Source organism: Emys orbicularis, chromosome 1, assembly GCF_028017835.1.
Source record: "Emys orbicularis isolate rEmyOrb1 chromosome 1, rEmyOrb1.hap1, whole genome shotgun sequence".
Classification (NCBI taxonomy): domain Eukaryota; kingdom Metazoa; phylum Chordata; order Testudines; family Emydidae; genus Emys; species Emys orbicularis.
Window position 1 is genome coordinate 254,477,625 of NC_088683.1, and position 23,523 is coordinate 254,501,147.

General features: G+C 39.8%; 1 protein-coding gene across 1 annotated transcript in view; it reads left to right on the top strand.

The window, feature by feature from the left end:
• GCC2 (GRIP and coiled-coil domain containing 2) overlaps positions 1 to 23,135 on the top strand; it is a 41,106-nt gene extending 17,971 nt beyond the window's left edge. Inside the window, exons 11-23 of the mRNA XM_065405922.1 lie at positions 1,360 to 1,524; positions 1,958 to 2,062; positions 2,630 to 2,792; positions 3,422 to 3,522; positions 3,650 to 3,727; positions 5,590 to 5,727; positions 9,932 to 10,053; positions 13,781 to 13,957; positions 14,826 to 15,043; positions 16,899 to 17,093; positions 19,255 to 19,394; positions 20,709 to 20,910; positions 23,065 to 23,135. Coding sequence (XP_065261994.1) covers positions 1,360 to 1,524; positions 1,958 to 2,062; positions 2,630 to 2,792; positions 3,422 to 3,522; positions 3,650 to 3,727; positions 5,590 to 5,727; positions 9,932 to 10,053; positions 13,781 to 13,957; positions 14,826 to 15,043; positions 16,899 to 17,093; positions 19,255 to 19,394; positions 20,709 to 20,910; positions 23,065 to 23,135 — 1,875 coding nt within the window. The remainder of the gene's footprint in view (positions 1 to 1,359; positions 1,525 to 1,957; positions 2,063 to 2,629; positions 2,793 to 3,421; positions 3,523 to 3,649; positions 3,728 to 5,589; positions 5,728 to 9,931; positions 10,054 to 13,780; positions 13,958 to 14,825; positions 15,044 to 16,898; positions 17,094 to 19,254; positions 19,395 to 20,708; positions 20,911 to 23,064) is intronic.
• Positions 23,136 to 23,523: the final 388 nt, after the last annotated feature.

The window sequence follows — 23,523 nt, forward strand, 5'->3', positions numbered from 1 at the left end:
TCCCATGTCAGTTTGATAGACACATACTTACGTAAATTATCCCTGTAAATATTTTCATAATTCCTTCTGTATTTTTGAATAGATACAATCAAAATAAACTAATATTTGTGTTCTGACAAGGTAGGAATCCCAGTGTTTGGAATATTTGGATCTGGAAAAAAAAATTAAATGAAAATAGGGACATTATAAAAATATCTAAATTTCTCTCTGAACTGCAAGAACGTAGGGGCCTGTTTGGAGTTATAGGATCAGGGCCCAAATTTGAAGAAATTTGAAATTAAGCCCATTTGTCAACAACTGTAGTACATGAGCTTGAGCTGGCTCTCAGAAAAGAGCAGCTGCACAACACTGACAGTGGTCATGCAGATTTTAAGTCCTTTATATCTAATGGGTAGTACAGAGCTTTATCTACCCTTTATTGATACTATCCCTTCTGTCTACTTGACACAAAATACAGCAGCCATTAGTAAGGACTGAGAAGGCAAAATGTGTCCAGTCAACACCCAAAACATCTGAAAAATGAGTGGGTTCTAAGATGGCCTAAATTCAATTATTGATTGGCTGAAATACTCTCATGAGACTTTAAAATCTCTTTTTGCCCCCAATCTCACTCTTGAATACATTCTACTGGTTATCCAGCAGGTGAATTTTTTCAAATTGATTATATGAAATATTTCATGAACAAAATATGGCCAATAATTTTGCTGTTTAATTTTTTTTTTCATGTATTCATCCTTAATTCTGGATTCACATAACAAGGGGAAGGACAGTGAGATCATATGGTGAAAATGCTGATGGTTCAAAACAAACCTTGTAAATATCTGCAACTCTAGTCCAGATAGGGACAGATTTCTTACCTGAGCCTTAGCTTTATCTTATTTAAAACAGATAAATTGGCAACATTTGGTGGTATTGAAGTAACTTCTTTGGTGTAGGGGTTGGTGTCATTAACATCTGCTCAGAACTATGGCAGCTGTATTTGAGCAGAGGTTGGCATGCTGTTCCTGAAGAGCTAGTGAATAGTTTTCCAAGCTTACCCACTGTTCTCCCTCAACCCCTTAAAAAAACTGCAACAGGGTTGTAATATAGTTTCAAAATTGTGTTGTAGGAGTGTCCAAATTGTGCCACCCATTTTTAAACCAGGCTATTTGCTATTCTGGTTTTAAACTGTTGGTATGGACAGGGTTTTGTCCTGTCATGTTCAAGCATCTGCAGGAATAGTTTACAAAGGGTGTTGGGTGGAAATCCTTGTGTATTTTCTAAACAACAACAACAACAACAAAACCACAGTCAGCATCTCTGCCTGTAAGAATTTCAAGAATATTAACTGCCACTTTCAAATTGTTACTAATATTCTAGCAAGAGCTACTAAACTCTGCCAATGAAGACCTTATGGCTCGTCTTGAAACTCTACAGTCTAATGTTAAACTGCTAGAAGCCCAGATATTAGAAACGCAAAGAGCCAAAGCAAAAGTCGACAAAGAACTGGAAGCTGAAAAATTTCTAAAAGAGCAAAAGATAAAGGTAAAAGCAATGTTGTGGGTCCATAAAAAAATAAAGCACAGGCTATTCTCTGAATTAATTGAAGGGAAGACTTCCTGAAAGTGTGGTAAATGGTCAGAGTGGAATTTTTAAAATATTTTAATTAGTTTGGTTTTGTTGCCTTTATAGATCAGATACAGCATCGTATTCTGTTGCCTGGCTGACCCTTTCAGTCTTGCCCCCATTGATAGTTTTGTCATAGTCAGTAGTGAGAATAGAATGGGGCTTTAGTTTAACATACAGTCATAAAATTGCTGTTAATTTTATAATCCATCTGGGATTTAATTTGGAGGGTAGGAAGCTTTTTTCAAAAACCTGTCATTCTTACCTACATAAATTTTGTGACATACACATCATGAACAAACATTCTTGAACTCAAATTATGTAACTGAAAAGCATTTAAACTAATTTTCAGGACCACAGCAGTGCTGTAAGAGAACTTGAAGACCTTCAGTTTCAGCTTCAGAAGGAAAAGAAACATCTTCAGAAAACTATGCAGGAACTAGAGCTGGCCCGGCGGGTAGGGTAATTGTTTCTGTTACAGTAGTGCTTGGAGGACCCAAATAAGGTTGTAGCCCCACTGTGTTATGTGCTGTACATAACACATGATAGAACATCCCTGCCCCCAGAACTTAAAATCCAAGTATGACAAAGGGTGGGAGACAGGAAGTCTTATCCCATTTTATAGATGGGGAACTGAGGCATAGAGAAACTGTTACTAGCCCAGGTCACACAAAAGACTGAATGGAAGTGGAAATTGAATCCAGATCTCCTGAGTCCCCCTCCAGTGCCTTAATTACAAGACTATCTTTGCTTTTCCAGAGCCAAATTCCTTTAGAATGCTTATCAGGACATGCTAGACAACATTTTAATATTGTAACTTGTTTCCTTGTTTTGATTCTGATACAAGCAAATGAGATTTAGAATGCTGATGAGTAAGTTTTCCTCTGTTGCGTATGTGGCTATAGACTTTAACAAAAATCGGAGTTGTGAGGAACAGTTTTGCAGTACAGAGTAATCAAAACAAAAATCCTTCAGATCAGACCAAGCAATTTTAAACTGGGACTACAAAATATGTAATCTACAGGATGCCCAGAAGAGCACACTAATGGATATGGAAATGGCTGATTATGAGCGTTTAGTGAAAGAACTTAATCAGAAGATTACAGATAAAAACTGCAAAATTGAAGATCTTGAGCAAGAGATCAGAATTCAAAAACAAAAACAAGAAACACTACAAGAAGAAATAAGTGAGTAAAATATTAATTTTTTTAATTTCTCATTGTCTGCAATGGGACTTCTTGTATCCAATGTGGTGGGGAGGCAAACAGCTTGGGAACATCATGTATGTATATCTTAACATTCTCAGCTCAGGAGACAAGAAGGGCTGCCAAGAAAGAAGTTGAAAGAAGACTTGTAAAAATCCCTTTCTTATATGTTAAATGAATTATTGTAGTTCATCTGTCACTTGTTTACTAAGCAGTAAACTAATAGTCAGATATCTTACTGGACAAATTGCGTTTCTTACATGTCCGTTAATCCCAGAGCTGGAGAGCTAGTGAGCGAGTGACACTTCAGAATCTTTTTACAGAGCTGAGTGACTGAAAACCCCTAATAGAGTTATAACACTCTACTTAAAAACATTATCAAATAATGGTGTGTTAAATATTGCATTTTTTGCCATCCTTTTAAGCATAACCCCAATTTGCTTGAAGATACTTTGTGTTAGAAAACCAGTATGATACCTGGAAATTTGAAGTTGAACTCTTGGTGAACTGCTTGTTTGCAACATTCGTTTTCAGTTACATTTACAACACTTTTATGAAAGCACCCTATACAATGTTTTTCCTTTGCTCATCAAAAATTATCTCTGCATTAGAATCCCTTCAATCTTCTGTGCTACAGTATGAGGAAAGGAACTCCCAAATAAAACAACTGCTAGTGAAAACCAAAAAAGAACTGGCAGATTCAAGGCAAGCTGTAAGTGCTTATTTTACTGCACATGCTTTTTTATACCAAATGCTTATAATTTAGTTTCAGGTTTGGATTTTGAAATAAAAAAAATTATTTAGTGTTTTAAATTAACCAAGATATCTTTATCCTGCAGGAAAATGACCATCTAATACTTCAAGCATCATTAAAAGGAGAGCTAGAGGCAAGCCAGCAGCAAGTGGAAGTCTATAAGGCAAGGAACTTCATTCTTTGTTGTTAGCACAAACTTTCTGACATAAGAAACTAGAGAGAATGCTATGGGGTAATATACGCTGAGTGCTACAGAATGTAAGCAGGTTGTTACAAAAGCTGTATCACTAATTTTGTTTTTAATCAGTTCTCTCAATTGTCCTCAAGTGTTTCATTTAATATAGTACCCTAAGTCTTTCAATTTCTTGTAATTATTTTGTGCTTGTGCTAAGGCACAGGTATGATCCGTGGTGATTCCGATACCAAGAGGAAAATCTGATGATTCTCCTGAGCTACATCGTAGCCTTTCACTTCCTTCAGAGTGTGGACACTGCCAGGAGAGGGTCCAGCAGTGCAGTTTCTCTCTCTGATGCCCAGGCCCATCCAACTCCTCTCTTTCCTCCCTGACTTGTGTGTAACCAAAGGTGTAGAAATAATAATTTCCTAGGTTGTTTTTTTTAAATAAACAAAAATTACATTTAGTGACACTTAAGGTTGCTCCAGGACACTTTCCATCCAGTCAGAACCTTAAAAGCATGTAAGTAAGAAGTCTTCTACCGTCCTTGCCACCTTCATATTGCTTACAACATTATCAGTGACCCGCTCTTAAGATTTTCACTTTCATCTCCGACAGATGTTGAAAAGCAATATGTACCCCCAACTTCATCACTTACGCAGTCACACACAACCTCATATACCTACACATGCTCCAGCATTTTAAATTTACAAAGCACTTCACAGACCCTAGTTAGTCCTTACAATAGCCCTGCAAGGTAGGTAGTTGTGTGTATTATTATCCCCGTTTCACAGCAGGGAGACTGAGGCAGGGAGATGAAGTGACTTGGCCAAAGCTACACAGCAAATCCGTGACAGAGGCAGGATTAGAACTCAGGATCACCTGTCTTCTAGCCCTGTGCTTAAACCTCATATGCTCTTATATCTACAGATCAGTTCATCTGTCATACTGTCAGATGTGCTGATCTGTTACTTTCATATGAGGCATATCTGACTCACAGTCCATTCATTTGAGAATTTAATCTGCTTTAACATTGCTGAAATCATTGTTTGGGGTTTGTGTGATGGCATGAGTGGTGAAATTGGAGTAAATAGTACAATTTCTATATATACTTTTTCCATAAATGTAAAAACTATATCTGACTGTCCTTCTGCATCTTTTTTCTGATGTTTCAAGTATAAAGCCCTGTAAAGTATAAGTGCTGCTGCTGTTATGTTTCAGAATTGATGCACGTCAGTTCAGATATTCAGTTGGCTTGCTGCTTTCTCCCTTTTATTTTTAATCTCTCAAAAGAGAATTAGGGAATCCAAGTCCTATGACAAGGATATATTTTTTTTAATCTACCTTTGGCCCTAATTAATTAAACTTGGCTTTTTAAAAAAAGTGTTTTATTTAAAACACATTGCCAGCAAAAAGCCTTAATATAAGGTTAATTTTCATTAGTATGAATTTTGATAGCTAGTAATAGGCATCTGCCTTGCTGCCAAATGACACATTTGTTGATTTACAGAAGATAGAGATTGTGCTTTAAAATAAAAAAAAAAAGCGATTGAGAAAAAATGAAATAATTCTCTCGAAAAATTTGTCTGCACATTTCTTCCCATTATTTTAAGTAAGATTCAAATGATAAATGATGCGTGTGGTACTGCTCAGATACATTCCAACATATGCCTTCTTCACATTAATATTTTTTAAAACCAGATTTTAATTTTATTGTATCTAGTCATTTCTAGGTTTCCCATCACCAGAATATCTAGATGCTTTGTTTCATTCTCTGTTCACCTAATGAAAAGAAGAGTCAATTCTAAAGACTACATTCTAGTTTTGTTGAAGTGCGTGCTCATTTTCAGATTCAGCTGGCTGAACTAACATCAGAAAAACACAAGATTCAAGAACATCTGCGGACCTCTTTGGAGCAACACCAGCGCACTCTGAATGCTTACCAGCAGAAAATTGCAACCCTACAAGAAGAATGCAACACAGCAAAGGTACTTTTTCATAAAATAAGTAATAGCTCTTTAGACTGTTAAAAGACAAAGTTACTGAACTTGCACTTTTGTTTCTCTAAAGCTATCGTCTTGCAGGATTCTTACTCCTGGATCTTAGCTCCTTGGCAGATGACTGGAAGGAATTCTCCTAACTTGTAATGGTTTTTGACCTTTTCAGCAATAGCAGCATAGAGCACAAGTTAGGCCTTTTACTACTTGTTTTGCACCGTCCTCCGTGGAATATAAATGCTGCCATCCAAACACTATAGTCAGTTTCTTTGACTGCACCAGAGCTGAGGCTCTGTTGTGATAATTGGGCTGACAAATGTACTGTAATAGTGAGCTCAATTGTAAAAAGTATGTAAAAGTTTGTAAGATGATACAATAACAAATGTGGATGGAAAGTAAAGAGACCAGCTGGGTGAGGTAATATCTGTTATTGGACCAACGTTTGTTGGTGGAAGAGGCAAGCTTTTGAGCTACACAGAGCTCTTTAAGATGGGAAGTACGTCAAGTTGCTTTCAATAACTAATGTTATAAACAGCTGCAAGAGACCTGGACAGAGAGAGACTCAATTAGTGCAAACAAAAAAAGGCCACATTGATATAATTCAAGGACTAAATTGAAATCATGCTAGGTAAAAATAAAAAATGTAGAACCAGAAATTTAATGAACCAAAATTGTTTTCAAATATTAGGCCTAATTGATGGGCAAAATAATGAGGGGATGGGGTATTCCACCCATCGTTCCTTTTGTGGGTCCTTTAAAGAAAAAAACTTAGGGGGAAAATAGGAGAAGACAGACAGAGGCTACTGAAGCAAGCTTCACTATCATAGCTGCCCCCGCCACCATCTCCTGGCAGCCTTCCATCATACAAATCCTGAGTAATGTCCTGACCAGACTAGGCCAGAGAAGAGGGATCCAGATGAGATCGCCACTCCTACTAGCCATCTGAATCCCAAATACCACTAGAGATAAAATAGGATCAGACTTTAACAGCAGCAACAACAGCTCCAGCCCATCTCAGCTAACGTCGTCTCTTTTTCCCAAGAGGACAGTTATTACCATCTGAGAAATGGTCAAACTAGGGGATTTTTCATTTAAACTTCTCTCCAGCTAAAGGAAAAAGGAACAAAAAATGCTGTTAAAATACATTTCAAATGCTTTAACTATGTTTCCTTTTCTGTAACTTTAATAAATTGTTAAAAAGATTTTTCATGTGTTTACCATAGACCTAAGTAGACTGAGGTCTATCTATACCAAACCCCAAACCTCGTTTAACTCTGTTTAATGATAGGCAGTGACTGGGTTATGTTAACACCTTTGGCCCATTTATTCCATTTAAATTAATATACGACAGCTCCCAGAAAAAGAAGCCGCCTCAAGATGATCAACATATGTGTGCCTTGGAGGAAAAAAGAAAATAACCTCACAAACCAGAGACTCCAAACTCTGTGAGGGAGTCGGGTAAGGGAGTGTCCTAAAGACAACATCGTCTGAAAAGCAGAGTTCAAAAATAAGTAATTTTCTCTTTTGAAGATATTATTTTTGCAGGATTCTCACATCCCAAATGAACATGAGTAGAGGCGCAATGACCAGCAATAGCAAAGCTAGTGCCAACTGTGTGAAGAGGTAGAGGTTTTTGTTAATATTTAGCATAAACAGTAAGAGGTGTAACAACATTCAAGTCTGTGGGAAGAGATCACAATTTGAGAGAATTCCATGCTGAAAATAAAGGACATCTTAACATAAAATTCTTCTTACGGGAGGCAAACGTCTGGAATCCCCCATCTTGGAAAAGTTCTGGAGCACAGAGCGTCTTCTGGAAACTGAATACAAGGAGTAATACTTTGTAAATGTCTGGAGAGAGGACCAAATAGCGGCTGTGCAATTCTCTGTGGTGGATACATCCATCTAATCAAATAGGCCTTGACATGGCTTCCAGATAATAGCAATGTGAAATGCCTTTGGGACATAGTTCTCTTTGTGACCATTGCTCAGCAAATTTGGTTTCTTAATCAAATAAAATTGGGTGGAGTTAGTCTGCTCCAAATAGACTCCCAAGGATTTCTGACACTGATGGTGGAACACTAACATAACTTCGGATGGGAATCTCAAGTGAGTCTACGTTACCACCTTATCCTTGTAAAAATGAATCTGGTATAAGGTGCGTCCATTCACTAGCACCAGGAAAATGACTGTCAGTGTAAGAAACGTAAGTTCATAGGAATTGTTGTTTTAAAGGAGCTTTCATCAGGACCACATTTGCATTTCCCTGCAGAGGGTTTTTTTTTTTTTTTTTAATTGGAGGTTTCAGAAGTGTTGAGCCCAGCATGAAATGACAAAGGATTGCAGAGACACACTTCTACCTGAGACTGGTTCATGATAAGCCAAAAAAGATATTTCTGGAAGGAGTTAATCTATACAATAGACTGAGACAGGCGAAGAAAGTAGTCAAGCAGTTTTTGTAGCGCAAGTAAAGGAGTCCATATGGGCCTTATTGTACTACACTTACAAACCTTTCCCACGGGAAGCCCTAGATCCTAATTAGTAGATGGCTTCTGAATCAGCTGCTTGAACACACCATACCTACAAACCTCTAATCTGTCAGAAGCCAAGCTGTAAGGGGGAGAGTTTCTTGGAGCCAGACCTATAGGAGTGTGTCTCGTTTGCCTCAAGGAAAGTTTGGGGGCACTCAACTCACCAAATTTCTTCGCTATCCAGGGCAACCTTTGTAGACTCATTGGGCATTTCCACACATCATGGCTAATTCCTTCATGGGCCATGCAAAGCATCCATCCTGGATGTAGTTCTGCCACACTGACATGGTATGAAGCTGTTGTGTGGCTAGCCCTCTTTCTTGGATACTACATCTGCAAAAGAAAGAGCACTGACACCTCAGAGGAGCACGTGACCAATGAAAAGGTGAGCATCAAGATAGTTGCCAAGTCACAACTAAGAAATTAGGTGCAAAAACAGCAGAGCAAGTGAAGATGCATCGAATACAACAAAGGCTGCTTATCAAATATTTTGGGGGTGGATTACTTTAACTCAAGTGCCTGAATGAAAGGAAAAGTGAAGGACTTGTTTAAAAAAAAATTATATTGACGAACATCACTGGAGCCAGAAGAGCTGTAGCAATGGCTGTTGAAGTACAGTCTCCCCATGGAAGCCCCTTCACCAACCACAGTTAAGAAACAACTGGAACATTCAGAGAGACGTATTTATATTTAGCAGGGGGTGGTGTATTACATCCAGTAGAGGGCATGACATGTGTTGCCCTCAATGTTTAAAAAAAAAAAAAAAAAAAATTCACGAGCTATGGGAATTCCACCAGCCACTTGCTGAGATTCAGGAGAGAAAATCATGCACAGATGGTATTTTTAGAGAAGGGGAGCACAAAACATTGAATACTGGATGAGCAGTGCTTGTCAAGTCAGTGTGATTAATACACACTCTTCTGGCTGTAAGAGTCGTGGTCAAAGATGAAGCTACCTGACTCTCTCTTTTTTTTTTTTAATGGCAGGAAATTTACATCAACATAACTTTAATGTACATGTTAAGTGATTTTAGTATAAGCATAGTAAAAAAACAGAAAATAAACAGTATATACTTTTTTAAAAACAAAGTATGGAATTTTTCCATCTTGTTTTCTTGAACAAAAATACCAGAATGACTCAGAAATCCAGTCTTAGTACAAATAGATGTCTGATTATGACTGTAACAGTGACTGACTATGACAAAGCCTGTGTGTTGACAGAAGAAATGATTCTCTGTTGTTTCTATCGCCATCTTGTTTTTGGAGTTGCTGTTTGTAATATTTTGTTGGCAGTAGTTTTTATTTTTAAGGACTTTGTAATGTTTTATAGTACTATTTGTATGTTACAATATATTATATAAAATTGTGTATTTGTAAACTGTCCGAAAGACAGATGTGATTAACACTAATGTTCTCCCTATACCAAAAAAAGTTTACCTACCAATCATGCAATATTGCATTTTAAATGAACTGGCTCTCTTAGGTGATATATTAACCATTTTAATCATCCATTCAACACAACAAAAAAGGAAATGCAACTGTTCATATTTCTTGATCTTTACACAATGTAATATGCACGTGGATCACAAAGTAAAACTGAAACTATTTGGTTTTATATAAATAAGTGGCATATATAATTCAGGGTTTTCTTTTTTCACATTATAGGCAGAACAAGTTGCTGTTACCTCTGAATTTGAAAGCTACAAAGTCCGTGTTCATAATGTTTTAAAACAACAAAAGAATAAATCATCTTCTCAGACTGAAACTGAGGGAGCCAAGCAAGAAAGGTAAAAATTATGTCTATAAGTGCTCGGTAGTCAAAGCCTAATGAAGCCAACAATAAGCAAGACTTTTTTTGCTATTGTATACCTATTTAAATAAAGGGGCAGGGGGATGAGAAATCCACTTCAGTAGTCTTTTTGGCTAACAAACTGCAGTAATGTGACAGAAATGTTCATCTATGTGATGATTCTTGGTTCACATCTAATTTTTGGCATTCATATTTTATAACTGAGGATTACTGAAATACCCAGACAGAACACTTTAAAAGGATGCCATCAACTTATAAATCACATTTCAGTCTAAAATTTTTTCACATATCTGTTACTATAGCTAAAAGATTTTTAAAATCCCTATTTTTCACTAAGATTACGTTCTGCATTTGATATTACTCTGAAATACAAAAAATTTTCACTATTTCCCCGAGGGCTACTAGGTACTACAGTAATACAAATAAATAATATATAGTCAGCCAGTTTCTCCTGTTTCTGTGGGGTCTTCCACATGAAAAAAAAATACTGGTGGGTGAGGGAATAGTGTTGTGACTATCAAACCCAAAAAACTGGCAGGAAAACTCAAGCACAGATTTAAAACCTGAATCTAATTTTAACTCATTATTAGAAATGGGGGAAGGGACAGCTCAGTGGTTTGAGCATTGGCCTGCAAAACCCAGGGTTGGAAGTTAAATCCTTGAGGGGGCCACTTAGGGATCTGGGGCAAAAATCGGTACTTGATCCTGCTAGTGAAGGCAGGGGGCTGGACTCGATGACCTTTCGGGGTCCCTTCCAGTTCTATGAGATACGTATAGCTCCATATATAAATCACTTGATTTCCAAGTTGACCATACCCCTTTTTCAGTAACTAGTGCTGGGACTCCTAGTTTGAACATAATGGCTGTTGGCAAAACACTTTGAGTTTGATACATTTACGTTTTGTTTCTATATAGCTATGTAACACAGATATCTTAGAGTAAGGCTTTATTTTCTGGATTTAAAAGAAAACAGGTAACCTTTATTCCTGAATGAATGTATGTTTACACTCCCTTTCTCCATCTTCTCCCTCACCAAAACTTGAAACACTTTTTTTTCCTGCATGGATTATCTGTTTTCTCTTGTCCCCGCTTGGATGGGGGATGGACCCTTGAGGTTCAGAATGAAGCTGAAACGAACGTCTGCCTTTTGGTCAACAGTTTCAGTGTAAGCCTGATTTGTGGCATGAAAATGTACTGTTGAAAATGGTTTTCAGCTACAACCTTCCTTACAAAAAAGCTGCTGTTCACACCAGCTCAACTGAACCATTGTTAGCATCAGCGAAAGGCGAGTGTAGGCAATGCTCCAGGGGCCAGTCCAGTTCTTACCAGCATGTCAATTAGACTTGCTTTCAGCAAGGTTAACTGACATGGTGGTTTAAAAAAAAAAAAAAAAAAAAAAAAAACTAAACAGTTCCAGTCCCAGAAAACTTGCATACACAACAGTTTTACCCATTGTTACCCTTTTTTTTGTAAACTTTTCCTGGCATAAACCTGGTGAAAAGGTTAACTGAACTAGTACTGAAAACTTTTAAATGCAAGTATAGGCCAGACAAATTCAATGCAGTTTCAAAAAGTCTTAGACTTAATTCCACGTGGGATCTACGCTAGCAGTTATCTGTTTCAGGGTGACCATTCCTGATGGTCATAGTCAAAAAGTGGTCAGTGTCCTAAAATGACAGTCATTGTGCATAAGCCATGGTTAGGGCTACAATTTTGTCATGGAAGTCACAGAATCCATGACTTCCAGAGACCTCTGTGACTTGAGACCCCAGCGCCTGGGAGCTGTAGGGGCCCCCGACACCCCTGGTGGCTGGGAACTGCGGGGGCCTGAGCTCCCAGCCGGGATGGAGGCAGGGGTGCCCGAAGCACCGAGGCAGTGAGGAGACCCCAAACTCCCCACCACTGCAGGCAGCAGGGCTCCCAGGAAGTCCCAGCCACCACGGGCAGCAGGGGTGCCCCGCAGCTTCTGAGTTCCACGGGCACCCTGGGACTCGGAGCTGCCGCGGGCGCCCTGGGGTTCGGAGCCACCACAGGTGGTGGGGGGACCTTGCACCTCTGAGCCAGGCCCCTTGGTTGATGTGGGGAGCCTGCAGCTCCCCATTTTGTCATGCATATTTTTAGTAAAAGTCACAGATAGGTCACAGGATTCTGTGATTTTTTTTCTTTATTGCCCATGACCTGTCCGTGACTTTTACTAAAAATATGCATGACAGAATCTCAGGCTAGGTCTACACTGCAGCGGGGGTCCGACCTAAGATACGCAACTTCAGCTACGTGAATACCGTAGCTGAAGTTGCGTATTTTAGGTCGGCTTACCTGGCGGTGAGGACGCGGGAAAGTCGACCGCTGCCGCCGACTCCGCTGCCGCCTCCTGCCGAGGTGGATTTCCGGAGTCGACGGCAGAGCGATCAGGGATCGATTTTACCGCATCTTCACTAGACGCGGTAAGTCGATCCCCGATAGACCGATTGCTACCCGCCGGATCGGCGGGTAGTGAAGACAAAGCCTTAGTCTTAGCCATGGTTAACTGATCTTTGGCACAGGTCTGGAAATAGTGCTGCAGATCCAGCAGAGGGAGTCCTATGATTCGTTAGGGGGGGATCCGTGATAGAAACTATTAAATAGCATCTGAGCTGTTGCCTATTTAAAAAAAAAAAAAAAAAGATACTGAGAATTCAGAGGAATTCTTCATCAGATTCTAGCTAGTCAGAGCATGAGTTTCTTTGAAACAAGATCGTTGCAAGGGAGTCCCATTTACTTATCTTCCCCTTTTGCCAGCAGAGGAATTCTGATGGGAAGCAGTGTTCTGTTACTACTGGACATAGGCTGTTGGGGAAGGGTTAATTTCAGAAATGTGTAAGTCGGACAGTTTGATCAACAGTTGAATAATACAGGATAAAATTTCAAAGGAAGGATTACTCCCCGAATTAAAGGGTTATTTTTACAACTCTTAACCATACAAATAGTTCATTTTAGAAGTCAATAGAATTATTCACATCAGTAAGGACTAAGAGCTTGAATAAGCTTGCAGGTTCTTAAAGTTGTATTTTTCTCAAAATTGGGACAGGTGAGTTGGCCTTTTTCCTCTAGTTTCTCTTGCCTGAATCAGTTTATCTGAATATAGCACACTGACTGGTTTTTCTGGTGTTCATTTTTGTGGGTTGCCACCTTCCCCCCTCCCCCCCAACCCAATTTTTCACAACCTTCTCCTGTTTCTTTCCTGTACCTTGTGTTCACCCCTGCCAGGCTGGCACAAAACAAACAAATACAAAAAACGCCCAAGAGACATTTCTTACCTAAACCTGCACCCCACCCATTATCTATTTTCCTTCCCACCCACAGCTTCTCTAGCTTTGTCCCCCATAACTTGTCTAATGCTGAAAGGATTATTAACAACACTCTTTCACTCCTCTTCCCTCACCCCCCTTTAATCAGGCAATGCTTCAAGCTGTTCCAGGAACAATGGGACACAAGCAAGCCATGTGTTCCTGGGACAATCCCGAAATCAGCTATTTTGTTGTCATTTCAGCTAGGGTTAGATTCTAGAAAGATTTCCGTCATAACACTGAATCATTCAAATCATTTAGTGTAATGAAAAGGTAATTCAGATCTAATAGAATAGATTACCCAACATATTAATGATACATTTGGCGGTTCTGAAATGGGATAACTCTCTTTAAAATATGTATTGTTTTTTTCCTTAGAGAACACATGGAAATGGTGATAGACCAACTAAAAGTAAAGTTACAAGATGCCCAGCATAATTTACAAATCAATGTAACTGAACTTCAAGCATTGCAGTCTGAACATGACACCCTGCTGGAACGGCACAATAAAATGCTGCAGGAGACAGTGACGAAAGAGGCAGAACTCCGAGAAAAGTATGGTTCTCTGATGACAAAATATGTTGTATTATTGTGTGTGCAGTTGGTGCCAAGCCTTTGTTTGTTTGAACTCTCTACATTCATGGAAAGGGTATAATTGTGTGCAGAAAGTTAGCGGGATTTCCATAAGGCCTGTTAATTTCTTGCTGTCAACATCTTCCTACTCAAATTTCCCTAAACCTTTTTTCTGTTTAACTGTCTACTTTCAAAGATTACATTTTTGCAGCTGATTGAGTGCTGCTTGCTACTTCTAAGTACCATGTACAGAACTCCCATTGTGTTGAAAAATTTAATCTAGTGAAGTAATCTGATGCAAATGTCCACTTCTGACTAGGAAAAGAGTTCAAATCTCTAAATTGCAGTACAGACAGAATGGTGGGAATCCCATCATTGCCAGTTAAAGTCCAATTAGTGCCCTTGTGGAAAGGTAAAATTTTTAAATATCTCCTTCCCACAATCCCCATTTCACTATTTTAGTCACAGTGAGCATCTGTGACTTTTTTAATTTTTCAGACAGTATTATGGGTGTCTTAAATGTTTCTGCTTCAGGGCACTTCAACAAACTCCATCATTCCCCTCATCTCTTCCTGCTTCCCTGTGTAGTACTGTCAAACTTCTTTCTTGTCACAGAAAGTGGGATGGAATAGTCTTTGGAATTGTTGACATTTGGTATGGGTGGAGAGTAACAAAAGATACTTTCAGCTCCTGTTGGCCATAGAAACAAAGACCAGACCTGATACTTGAACCTGGGTCTCTTACTTAGCAGTGAAGCATGAGGCACAAATTTTTTCCTTAGGTTGGCATAATTAGTAGGAAAAAATAACACAATTGGGAATCATCTACAAGGTAAACATTCACCTTTCAGAGTCTGTACTATACAGTCTGAGAACATGGTGTTGAAGTCAGAGCATGCTCAGACTGTGAGTCAGCTGACGACCCAGAACGAAGCTCTTCGGAACAGTCTTAGAGATCAAGTGAGGCATTTGCAAGAAGAGCATAGGAAGACTGTAGAGACCTTGCAACAGCAGCTATCCAAGGTAGAAGCCCAATTCTTCCAACTTAAGAGTGAACCTAGCACAAGAGGTAAGTTTGTACAGTCATGCAGCCCAAAAACTCCCTTTTTGTTGATTATTCATGTTTAGCTAAGTGGCAGACTGATTCATCACTTCTCTGTAGTCGATAATCATACAAACGTCTCCAAAAACATATGGTGTACCCATTTATCAACTGTGTTTTACATATAAAATGGTAAGCACTGATATTGGTCTCAACTATTGATACAGTACTTATGTCAATTACATCACTTTATTTCCTCTGTGACATCTGGGATTCTGTCTACTTACTGACAGAGGGAGGAAGAGTCATTCTAGAAATTAAGAGTCATTATTGCTCTGCCTGTCCATTTGTGTCAGGTTTTGGAGAGCCCATTGGACATCTGCTTCCAAGATAAGGAGTAAAGCTACTGATTCGGCACATATAGAAGAATCTACAACTTCTCATCACAACAGACAGCTGTGTAGCTTAGATCTTGGGTTAGCAAAAGAGCAATAGAATGTGATAGTGTGTAGTAAACTGTATTTGTAATACATTCTTAAATGTTGTACCAAGCAGTTATAAAACCCCTTTTTAGCCATATATAGACCAGTGGTATATGTGTCTGATAGAGATGAGTGTTGTCTTGTTTTTTATTATTTAAAAATTTACTGAGAAGCCAGGGTATTGAATGGTTCAGGGTATTGATAATAGGAAATAGAGCCTTTGAACTCATGGTCATGGGTTGAAACCTAACTTAAGCTGGTAGTCCCCAAATGCTATTTGGCTACACAGTGACATGTATAGAGTGAATTGGTGGTCTCAGCTCATTTCCTAATGGGTCAGTCTGTATTATAAAGATTACCATCCAAATTGGCACCCTTGTTGGCAGTCTCAAAAAATAAGTTGAAGACTGATTCTGGAAGCTGAGCTAAAGTCACTTTTAGAAGGGGTCTCCCCAGTTCAGGATCTAGGCACATTGTAGATGGGGGAGGGGCGCGCAGGGAAAGAAGGGGCTTGTGTTTATGCTGCTTCTGCTTGTACTTTATTTCTTCTGTGGATGTGTCTCTGTCTCTTTCTCCACATCCGTCAACATGCAACTTTCAAAAGCACTAAAATCCCTTGAGGTTTAGTTTCTAAATTGAAACAATCTACAATATTATTTTAAAAAAATCCCTCACCACTGTTACTGAACCATATACTAATTATAGTTAAATGAACAGGTGTGCTGTGAAATACTTACCCTTCCAAAAGAGTAAAAAACTAATCCTTAGTCCGTATCTTTCTAAAGGTAAAACCAGTACCATCCTTTCATATTTTTAGCATATGTACTGAAAAAAGATATGATGATCCAGAATGTTTTCTGCTGGGATTTGTGTGGGTGAGTGGGCACGGACCAGAAACTGGACTGAGACAACCCATTTGGTTCATAGGTGCAATCTCTTAGGGGGTAACTGTCCAGCTTTTCACTCCTTCTTTCCCTTTCACTGTGGCTGTAGGATTAATGCAGCCTCATCTCTGGTCTTACTTCTCACTGCCCCCCACCACCCAAATTTAAGATGGTTACACCAATGACTTGTTTCACATAGGCCATTTAAAAGACGCTTTAAATCACTGGTAATCTCGGCTCTAGTTATAGTGGTGTCTTCAAAGTGAAAGGCTGTGTTTTATATTGTGAAATATGCTTTATTCATTCTTTAAGGATGACTGAACTTCTCACATGATGCTTTATTTCACTTTACTGCTTGTGTACATCTCCTTAATTTAAGATGCTAAAAGTTGTATTCAGCGTCTTTAGTTCTCACATTCTCCTTCATATCCGGTTGAGTGGCTTCTGGGAGATCATTCCCAGCATACAGCTGTGTTATTTATTAATGTATGCCATCCGAAAGAAATTCTTTTTCAGGTCCAGCTGTTTCAAACCTGCCAGTGAAGAATTTGCGAGAACGGAGAAACACTGACCTTCCTCTTCTTGATGTGCACACTGTAGCTAGGGAAGAGGGAGAAGGAATGGAAACAACTGACACAGAGTCTGTGTCTTCTGCCAGTACCTATATGCCATCATTGGAACAACTTCTTAATTCTCCTGAAGCAAAATTTGGCAAGTAAAACCTTTTTTAAATAGATGTTTAAGTACGTAACTAATTTGAGTTATAGAATCAATATTACTTGGTACTTTTTTGGGCACCATAGAAAGTTGTCCCTTAGAGCATTGAGATACTTATCATTCTTTCTCCCACTTTACTACCATAACTTTTCCTCCCTGGTGTTGCAGCAACCTTGGGTGGGATTTTCAAGGGAGACTTAAGCACCTGACAGCGACTTCAGATGCCTAAGTCCAAAATCTAGATCCTCAAAACCCCTGTTCAGCTGCCGCCTAACCCTATAGGCACCTAAATTTCCACTGGTAAGGTCCCCTACATGCCTAAATTTCTGCCAAAGATCTCATTTGCAAGGCCCCATACAGTAGATGTGCTCACAGGCCAGCATAGATCACATCCCCTGGACTGGGCCATGCATAAAACGGAGGAGAATGTGGTGGTGATGACCTTTTACCCAGTTGCCTCATGGTTAGAGCACTCACGTAGGATGTGGGAGGCCCAGGTTCAAGTCCCCCTCAGCCTGATGTGGAGCAGGGACTTGAATATGGGTCTCCCACATCCCAGGGGAGTGCCCTAACACACTCTCTCTGCTCTCTCTCTCTCTGGTGTAATGATTATTTTTAAATATATTTTGTACAAGTGGAACAGCTTCAACAGAAGAGATTGAGAGTCTCACCCAGGAATACCCCTTAGCTCAGTGGGATGTGGGAGAGCTGGGTTCAAGTCCTTGCTTTACATCAGGCAGAGTGGGGATTCAAATCCAGTTCTCCTGCATCCTGGGGGAGTGTTTAACCACTGGGCTATGGGCTAAAAGTGTCTGTGTGCATGCGCGTGTGTACGTACGTGTACACACACAAAAATGAGTGACTTGGATTAGGCACCTATCCCCAGGAGATGGTTTGTGGCTGTGACATCTGAATGGAGATACGCACCTAACTCCCTTTGAGGGGCAGGACTTAGGCCACACCCCTCTCCTGAGCATTTCCTACTGGCTAGCTTAGATGGCTAGATAGGCTCTCCGCTCAACATGTTGGTTTCTGTAAATCCCCCTTTTTAGGTACCTGACTCTCCTCAGGCATTGTATAAAAAGCCTGGGCTCCTAACTCGGGGTTGTGAATTCCACTTGGCAGCAGGTCATCTAAAAGTTAGGTGCTGTAATGTTCAGCCTAAGCTGCGCCTTAAGAATCCCACCCCTTGGAATAGAGCATTGGACACTGCTGCTACCACAAACATTGCTACTTGAGGAGTTGGCTGAGGCTTATGAGAGTAATTTAGCATCTCTTAGGGGTTAGAAATCTGAACTTTGATTCCTTCATATTGCAGACATTAGACCCCTATGCATTGTTAGCACTGCATGTACATTGACATTATTATTTTTGTATAAGCTTTGTCCTCGAATAGGGATTAAGGGTTATGTTTGTTACAGTTTTTATTCATGGATTCCAAGACTACTTAAAATTTGTAAAAAATATATATAATTTAGGAACTTACATGGGAAAGAGAACAGATGGTTGCATGAGTAGGTAAACTGTAGGAACTGTGAGTGTGAAGAGAACAGCTCAGAATACTGCATAGAAAGCTATTAAGTTTTCATCCAACTCCTATTAAAATCAGACACAAAACTTCCACTGGCTTTAATGTGAGCTGGATTGGGCTACTGAAGAACATAAAATCAGCAGGAACTTGTGCCAAAGTGCATGGATTTGCTTTTGAAGTCGCAAAAAAGTAGAGCAGGGAAATGCAGGACAACCAGCTAATTGTACAGAGATGACAAGCAAGTCCAAAAACAATTTTGAGGAACTATTTAATTCCTCTGAAAGGAAAAACAACCCAGGAGTCCCTCCCCCAAACTTTTAAAGAAACACTGAAGTCAGATTCTACAAAAATAGTTTGGTTGCTACAAACTGTTTTTAGTACTTTTTTTTAATTTCGTGTATATACAAAAAAAAATCACAAACCAAAAATTTGGCAGCAAGAATAGAAATGGGTGGTGATGTAAAATCTGACTTCTCAGAGTTTTTTTCATTTCTGTGATTTAATGTTGCCACCATGACACCAGTGTAATTCTGAAAAATGACCCTGATAAACCATCAGTCCAAATGTTAAGTACTATGTAAAGTAAACTCCAAAGTAATCTTTTTTTGAAATATAAAATTGCAGAGCCACCTCAATGGCGAACAGAACTCACCAAAGAAGAGCTGGTCCAGAAGCTAAACACAACAACAAAAAGTGCTGATCATTTGAATGGATTGCTTCATGAATCGGAAGCAACCAATGCAATATTAATGGAACAAATTAAGGTTAGTAGTCATGCACTCACTGACATTTTAGATATGGCTCTTTGGGGGGGTTGTTTGTTTGTTTTGTTTACTGTATGTATGTATGTGTTCCAAAGCAAATCCTTTTATACCTTAATACCAAATTAGTTGTTTCACAGAACTTATTATTCAAACTGGAATGTTTGAAATTTGGTGAGATGCAAAATTTAACTACCTATAATTTTTTCAAATTCCACATACTGTATGTACATAACATTGACAAAATACACCCAGTACACCTCTACCCCAATATAACGCGACCCGATATAACACGAATTCGGATATAACACAGTAAAGCAGTGCTCGGGGGGGGGCAGGGCTGCGCATTCCTGTGGATCAAAGCAAGTTTGCTATAACGCGGTTTCACCTATAACGCGGTAAGATTTTTTTGGCTCCTGAGGACAGCGTTATATCGGGCTAGAGGTGTACTTGGTAAGATAAAAGTCAGTTCTCACATGCAAAAAAAAGATGACATTTCTTCTCAGAAAAAGCACAACAGTTTAGGTTAAATTATTCTTCCCATGTAACTAATTTTCCTTCCCCCCTCCTCCCCCCTTTACTCAATGGATGTAAATGTAGGTTGAGCTTAAGATTCCTTGGATGCTCGAATACGGAGCTGATATCGCATCGGATGACTGTTACTTATCTAATTTTATTTTAGGAGCTACTCAATTTGATCAGTGTTGGTGGATTCAAAGGTGGTGTTTTCAAAGACTGTGTTTTACCTCTTTAGTTAACAAAGCCAATTTGCATTTTCTACAACTGAAGGTAACCGCTTTTTGAAGCCAGTCTTCAAAACAGCATTCTTGTGAGGTGCACAGTCTATTAATATCAAAATTTGGGTGCATACTGCTTGTTTTGCTATATAAATATTTCCTAATTAGATGAGTGAATAGTTTGCCAAAACATAACCCAAGTACCATATCTACTCAACCCTTTGAATTTTACTCCTGATCACCAGAATTGCACAGTCTGTACCTTGTTCCCCCATACTTTCTTTATACAACTAAATTACTTTTAACTAATATTGCAAAATTTATCCAAAAAGGTGTTTAAGATTATAAATAGGTTAAATGAATTCTGAACCAATAATGTTATCTGGAGGCCAGCTGTACATTCAGGCCTCATGGAATCTTTGCCCAGAACACAATTTATGTAAACTACTGAATACTTTCAATACCTTATTGCATGTCTAATATACATGTGCTGTGTTCCCAGATTAGTTTGTACTCAGTCGTTCATTTTATAAAGCTCAATAAGAAAATGTAATATTTAATGGTTTCTTTCTGCCTGCAGCTTCTTAAGAGTGAAGTAAGACGACTGGAAAGGAACCAAGAGCGAGAGAAGTCTGTTGCTAATCTGGAATACTTGAAAAATGTTCTGCTGCAATTTATATTTCTGAAGTCAGGCAGTGAAAGAGAGAGGCTTCTTCCAGTAATGGATACCATGTTGCAGCTCAGCCCTGAAGAGAAGGGAAAACTTGTTGCAATTGCCCACGGTATGAGAGGTACTTCTGTATTATCAAAAAGCTGCAGAAACAGAATATGAAAGTAGAAAAGAAAAATGAAACCTGGTGTGACTTCCTTCTGTGCAGATCTTCCAGAACAATAAAGATCAAGAACATGGTGTAAACAGACAGGGAATAGAACTATTCTGGTCATTTAGGAGGGAGTTAAGATATTCATAACTAATAAAACAAGACTGTTAGCCAAAAGTTAAAAATAAAATTATCTGACGTAAAAATACAACCTTTAAGAAACAGTTAGATATAACTTCCTTTCTTGTTAAACCTCATAGCAGACATAGTTACTTTTCTGAAGATCTCATTCAAAGTGATATGGGGAAAAAAGGTACTGTGAAGTAGCTCCCGTGGCAGATGCTCTCCCAAGAAACTAGAAGTTATAGTCTAATTTTAATTAAGGCCATATTATAAAACTAACTTTTTAGTGGCTAATGTCTCCTTTTGAAAATACTCTCCAACAAATATCCCATAAGTACAAAGATCTAGGAAAATTCAGGCCTCTGCAAGAATTGTGTAAGTAGACTGCTCCCTCTTATGGTAAGTGTTAAGAGTACTTGTCAAACATAATTCACTCTGCAATTTGCAATAGGCTTTTTGTATTATCCCATTCAAAACATTTTTATTGGGTATTTATTGTCATTTTTCCTATTTAGGGAAATTGTAATTAGTTAAACATTTTCGATTGTCAGCTGCAGTTTGTGCACTTTCCAGATCATTTTTTAAATAAGGAATAAGTCAGTTACTCCTGAACATAAAGTAAGGAGAAGTGAGCATGACAGTGAAATGTGTAGAGACACTAATGCACTAAGTGGGAGGATTTATAATTGGAATGGCAAGGCAAAAAAGGTTCCTAGCATTGAGTACTGCTGTTCTGGCAGTCCCTAGGGAATAGAGCTTACCATTAACATGGGATCTTCAAGGTGAAGTCAATAAAGGAGATGAAACAGGCCTTTTATCTCTTTGCCAAATGCAGACATGCTTCCTGAAATACTCTAACCCAGTGGTCACCAACCCGTAGATCGCGATCGACTGGTCCATCTTGGAGCCTCGGCCAGTCGATCGCGATCTCCGGCTGCTAAAAGTCCAGCGGTGTAGCGGGGCTAGGCAGGCTCCCTGCCTGCACCGGCCCCACACCACTCCCAGAAGCAGCCAGCATGCCCCCATGACCTCTGGGGCGGGGCAGGGGTCTTCGTGCACTGCTCCTGCCTGCAAGCACCGCCGCCGCAGCACCCATTGGCCGGGAATGGGGAACTGCGGCCAATGGGAGCTGCGGGGGCAGTGCCTGCAGAGATTGGCAGTGCGCAGAGCCACATGACCCCACCGTCTTCTCCCCCAGGGGCCGCAGGGGCGTGCTGGCCGCTTCCAGGAGCGGGGTGGGGCTGGGACAGGCAGGGAGCCTGCCTTAGCCTTGCTGCGCTGCTGACCGGGAGCAGCCTGAGGTAAGTGCAGCCTGGCGGGAACCTGCAACCCAGCCCCTAGCCCTGAGCCTCCTCCCAGATCTAGCACCCTGTACCTCCTCCTGCACCCAAACTCCCTCCCAGAGCCCGTACCCCCTCCTGCACCCCAACACACTGCCCCAGCCCGGAGCCCCCGCCTGCACCCAAATTCCCTGCCAGAGCTTGCATCCCTCACCCACTCTTGTACCCCCTGCCCCAGGCTCAGCCCGGAGCCCCCTCCCACATTCCAAAGCCCTCGGCCCCAGCCCAGAGCCCGCTGAAAGTGAGTGAGGGTCGGGGAGAGCGAGTGACTGAGGGAGGGGGGGGTGGAGTGAGCAGAGTGGGGCCTCAGGGAAGGGGCAGGGTAGATCCTGGGTTGCACTTAAATTCAAAAAGTGATCTTGTGTGTAAAAAGGTTGGAGACCACTACTCTAAACAAAGTGTACGCTGGACAGTGGTGTTTCATGATGACAAAATCTGTCAATGTGGTAGCAGTTTTCCAGAGTGTATTTTAAAAGAGATCTCTTCAAAAAAGATAACTGGCGAACATAAGGATGGGATTTGAATGTAGGAAAACTGATAGCAGTAAATTTTTTGTGTCTTTCCTGAATAAGACTGCATCATTCAGTTCACTTGTGCATAGTTGTTGTTCAGTGCTGGTGAAGATTATAAGCATATTTTTTCCTCCCTTCAGGTGAGGAAGAAAGTGCATCACGGCCCTCTGGTTGGGCTTCGTACCTTCACAGTTGGTCAGGACTTCGATGAGACAATGGAAATCTTTTAGACATTTACATTCCACAATTGCACTAATAGAGAAATTTTACTATAGAAGAATGAACCTTACATGTGTAGCATTGACAGTTTTATTTTTCTGATTTTGCAAATTACCTTAAGCAATGCATCTTAGCCTAAAAATGGGAATAGAGGGTTTCTAAAGAATGTGCTCTATTACTTTCCGTCTCCAGGTTCTGACTGCACCAAACTATTTCATTGTTTCTTGTAAACATTTTTAGATTAAGCAAGTTGGTATTCAGGAGTAAAATGAAAGGAGTGAAAAGTTACTGATTACTTCAGAACATAATTTGGCAAACTGGTCACATATTTTATTTTTATTTAAAATGTCACATAATTTAATAACTAGAACAATAGGTAA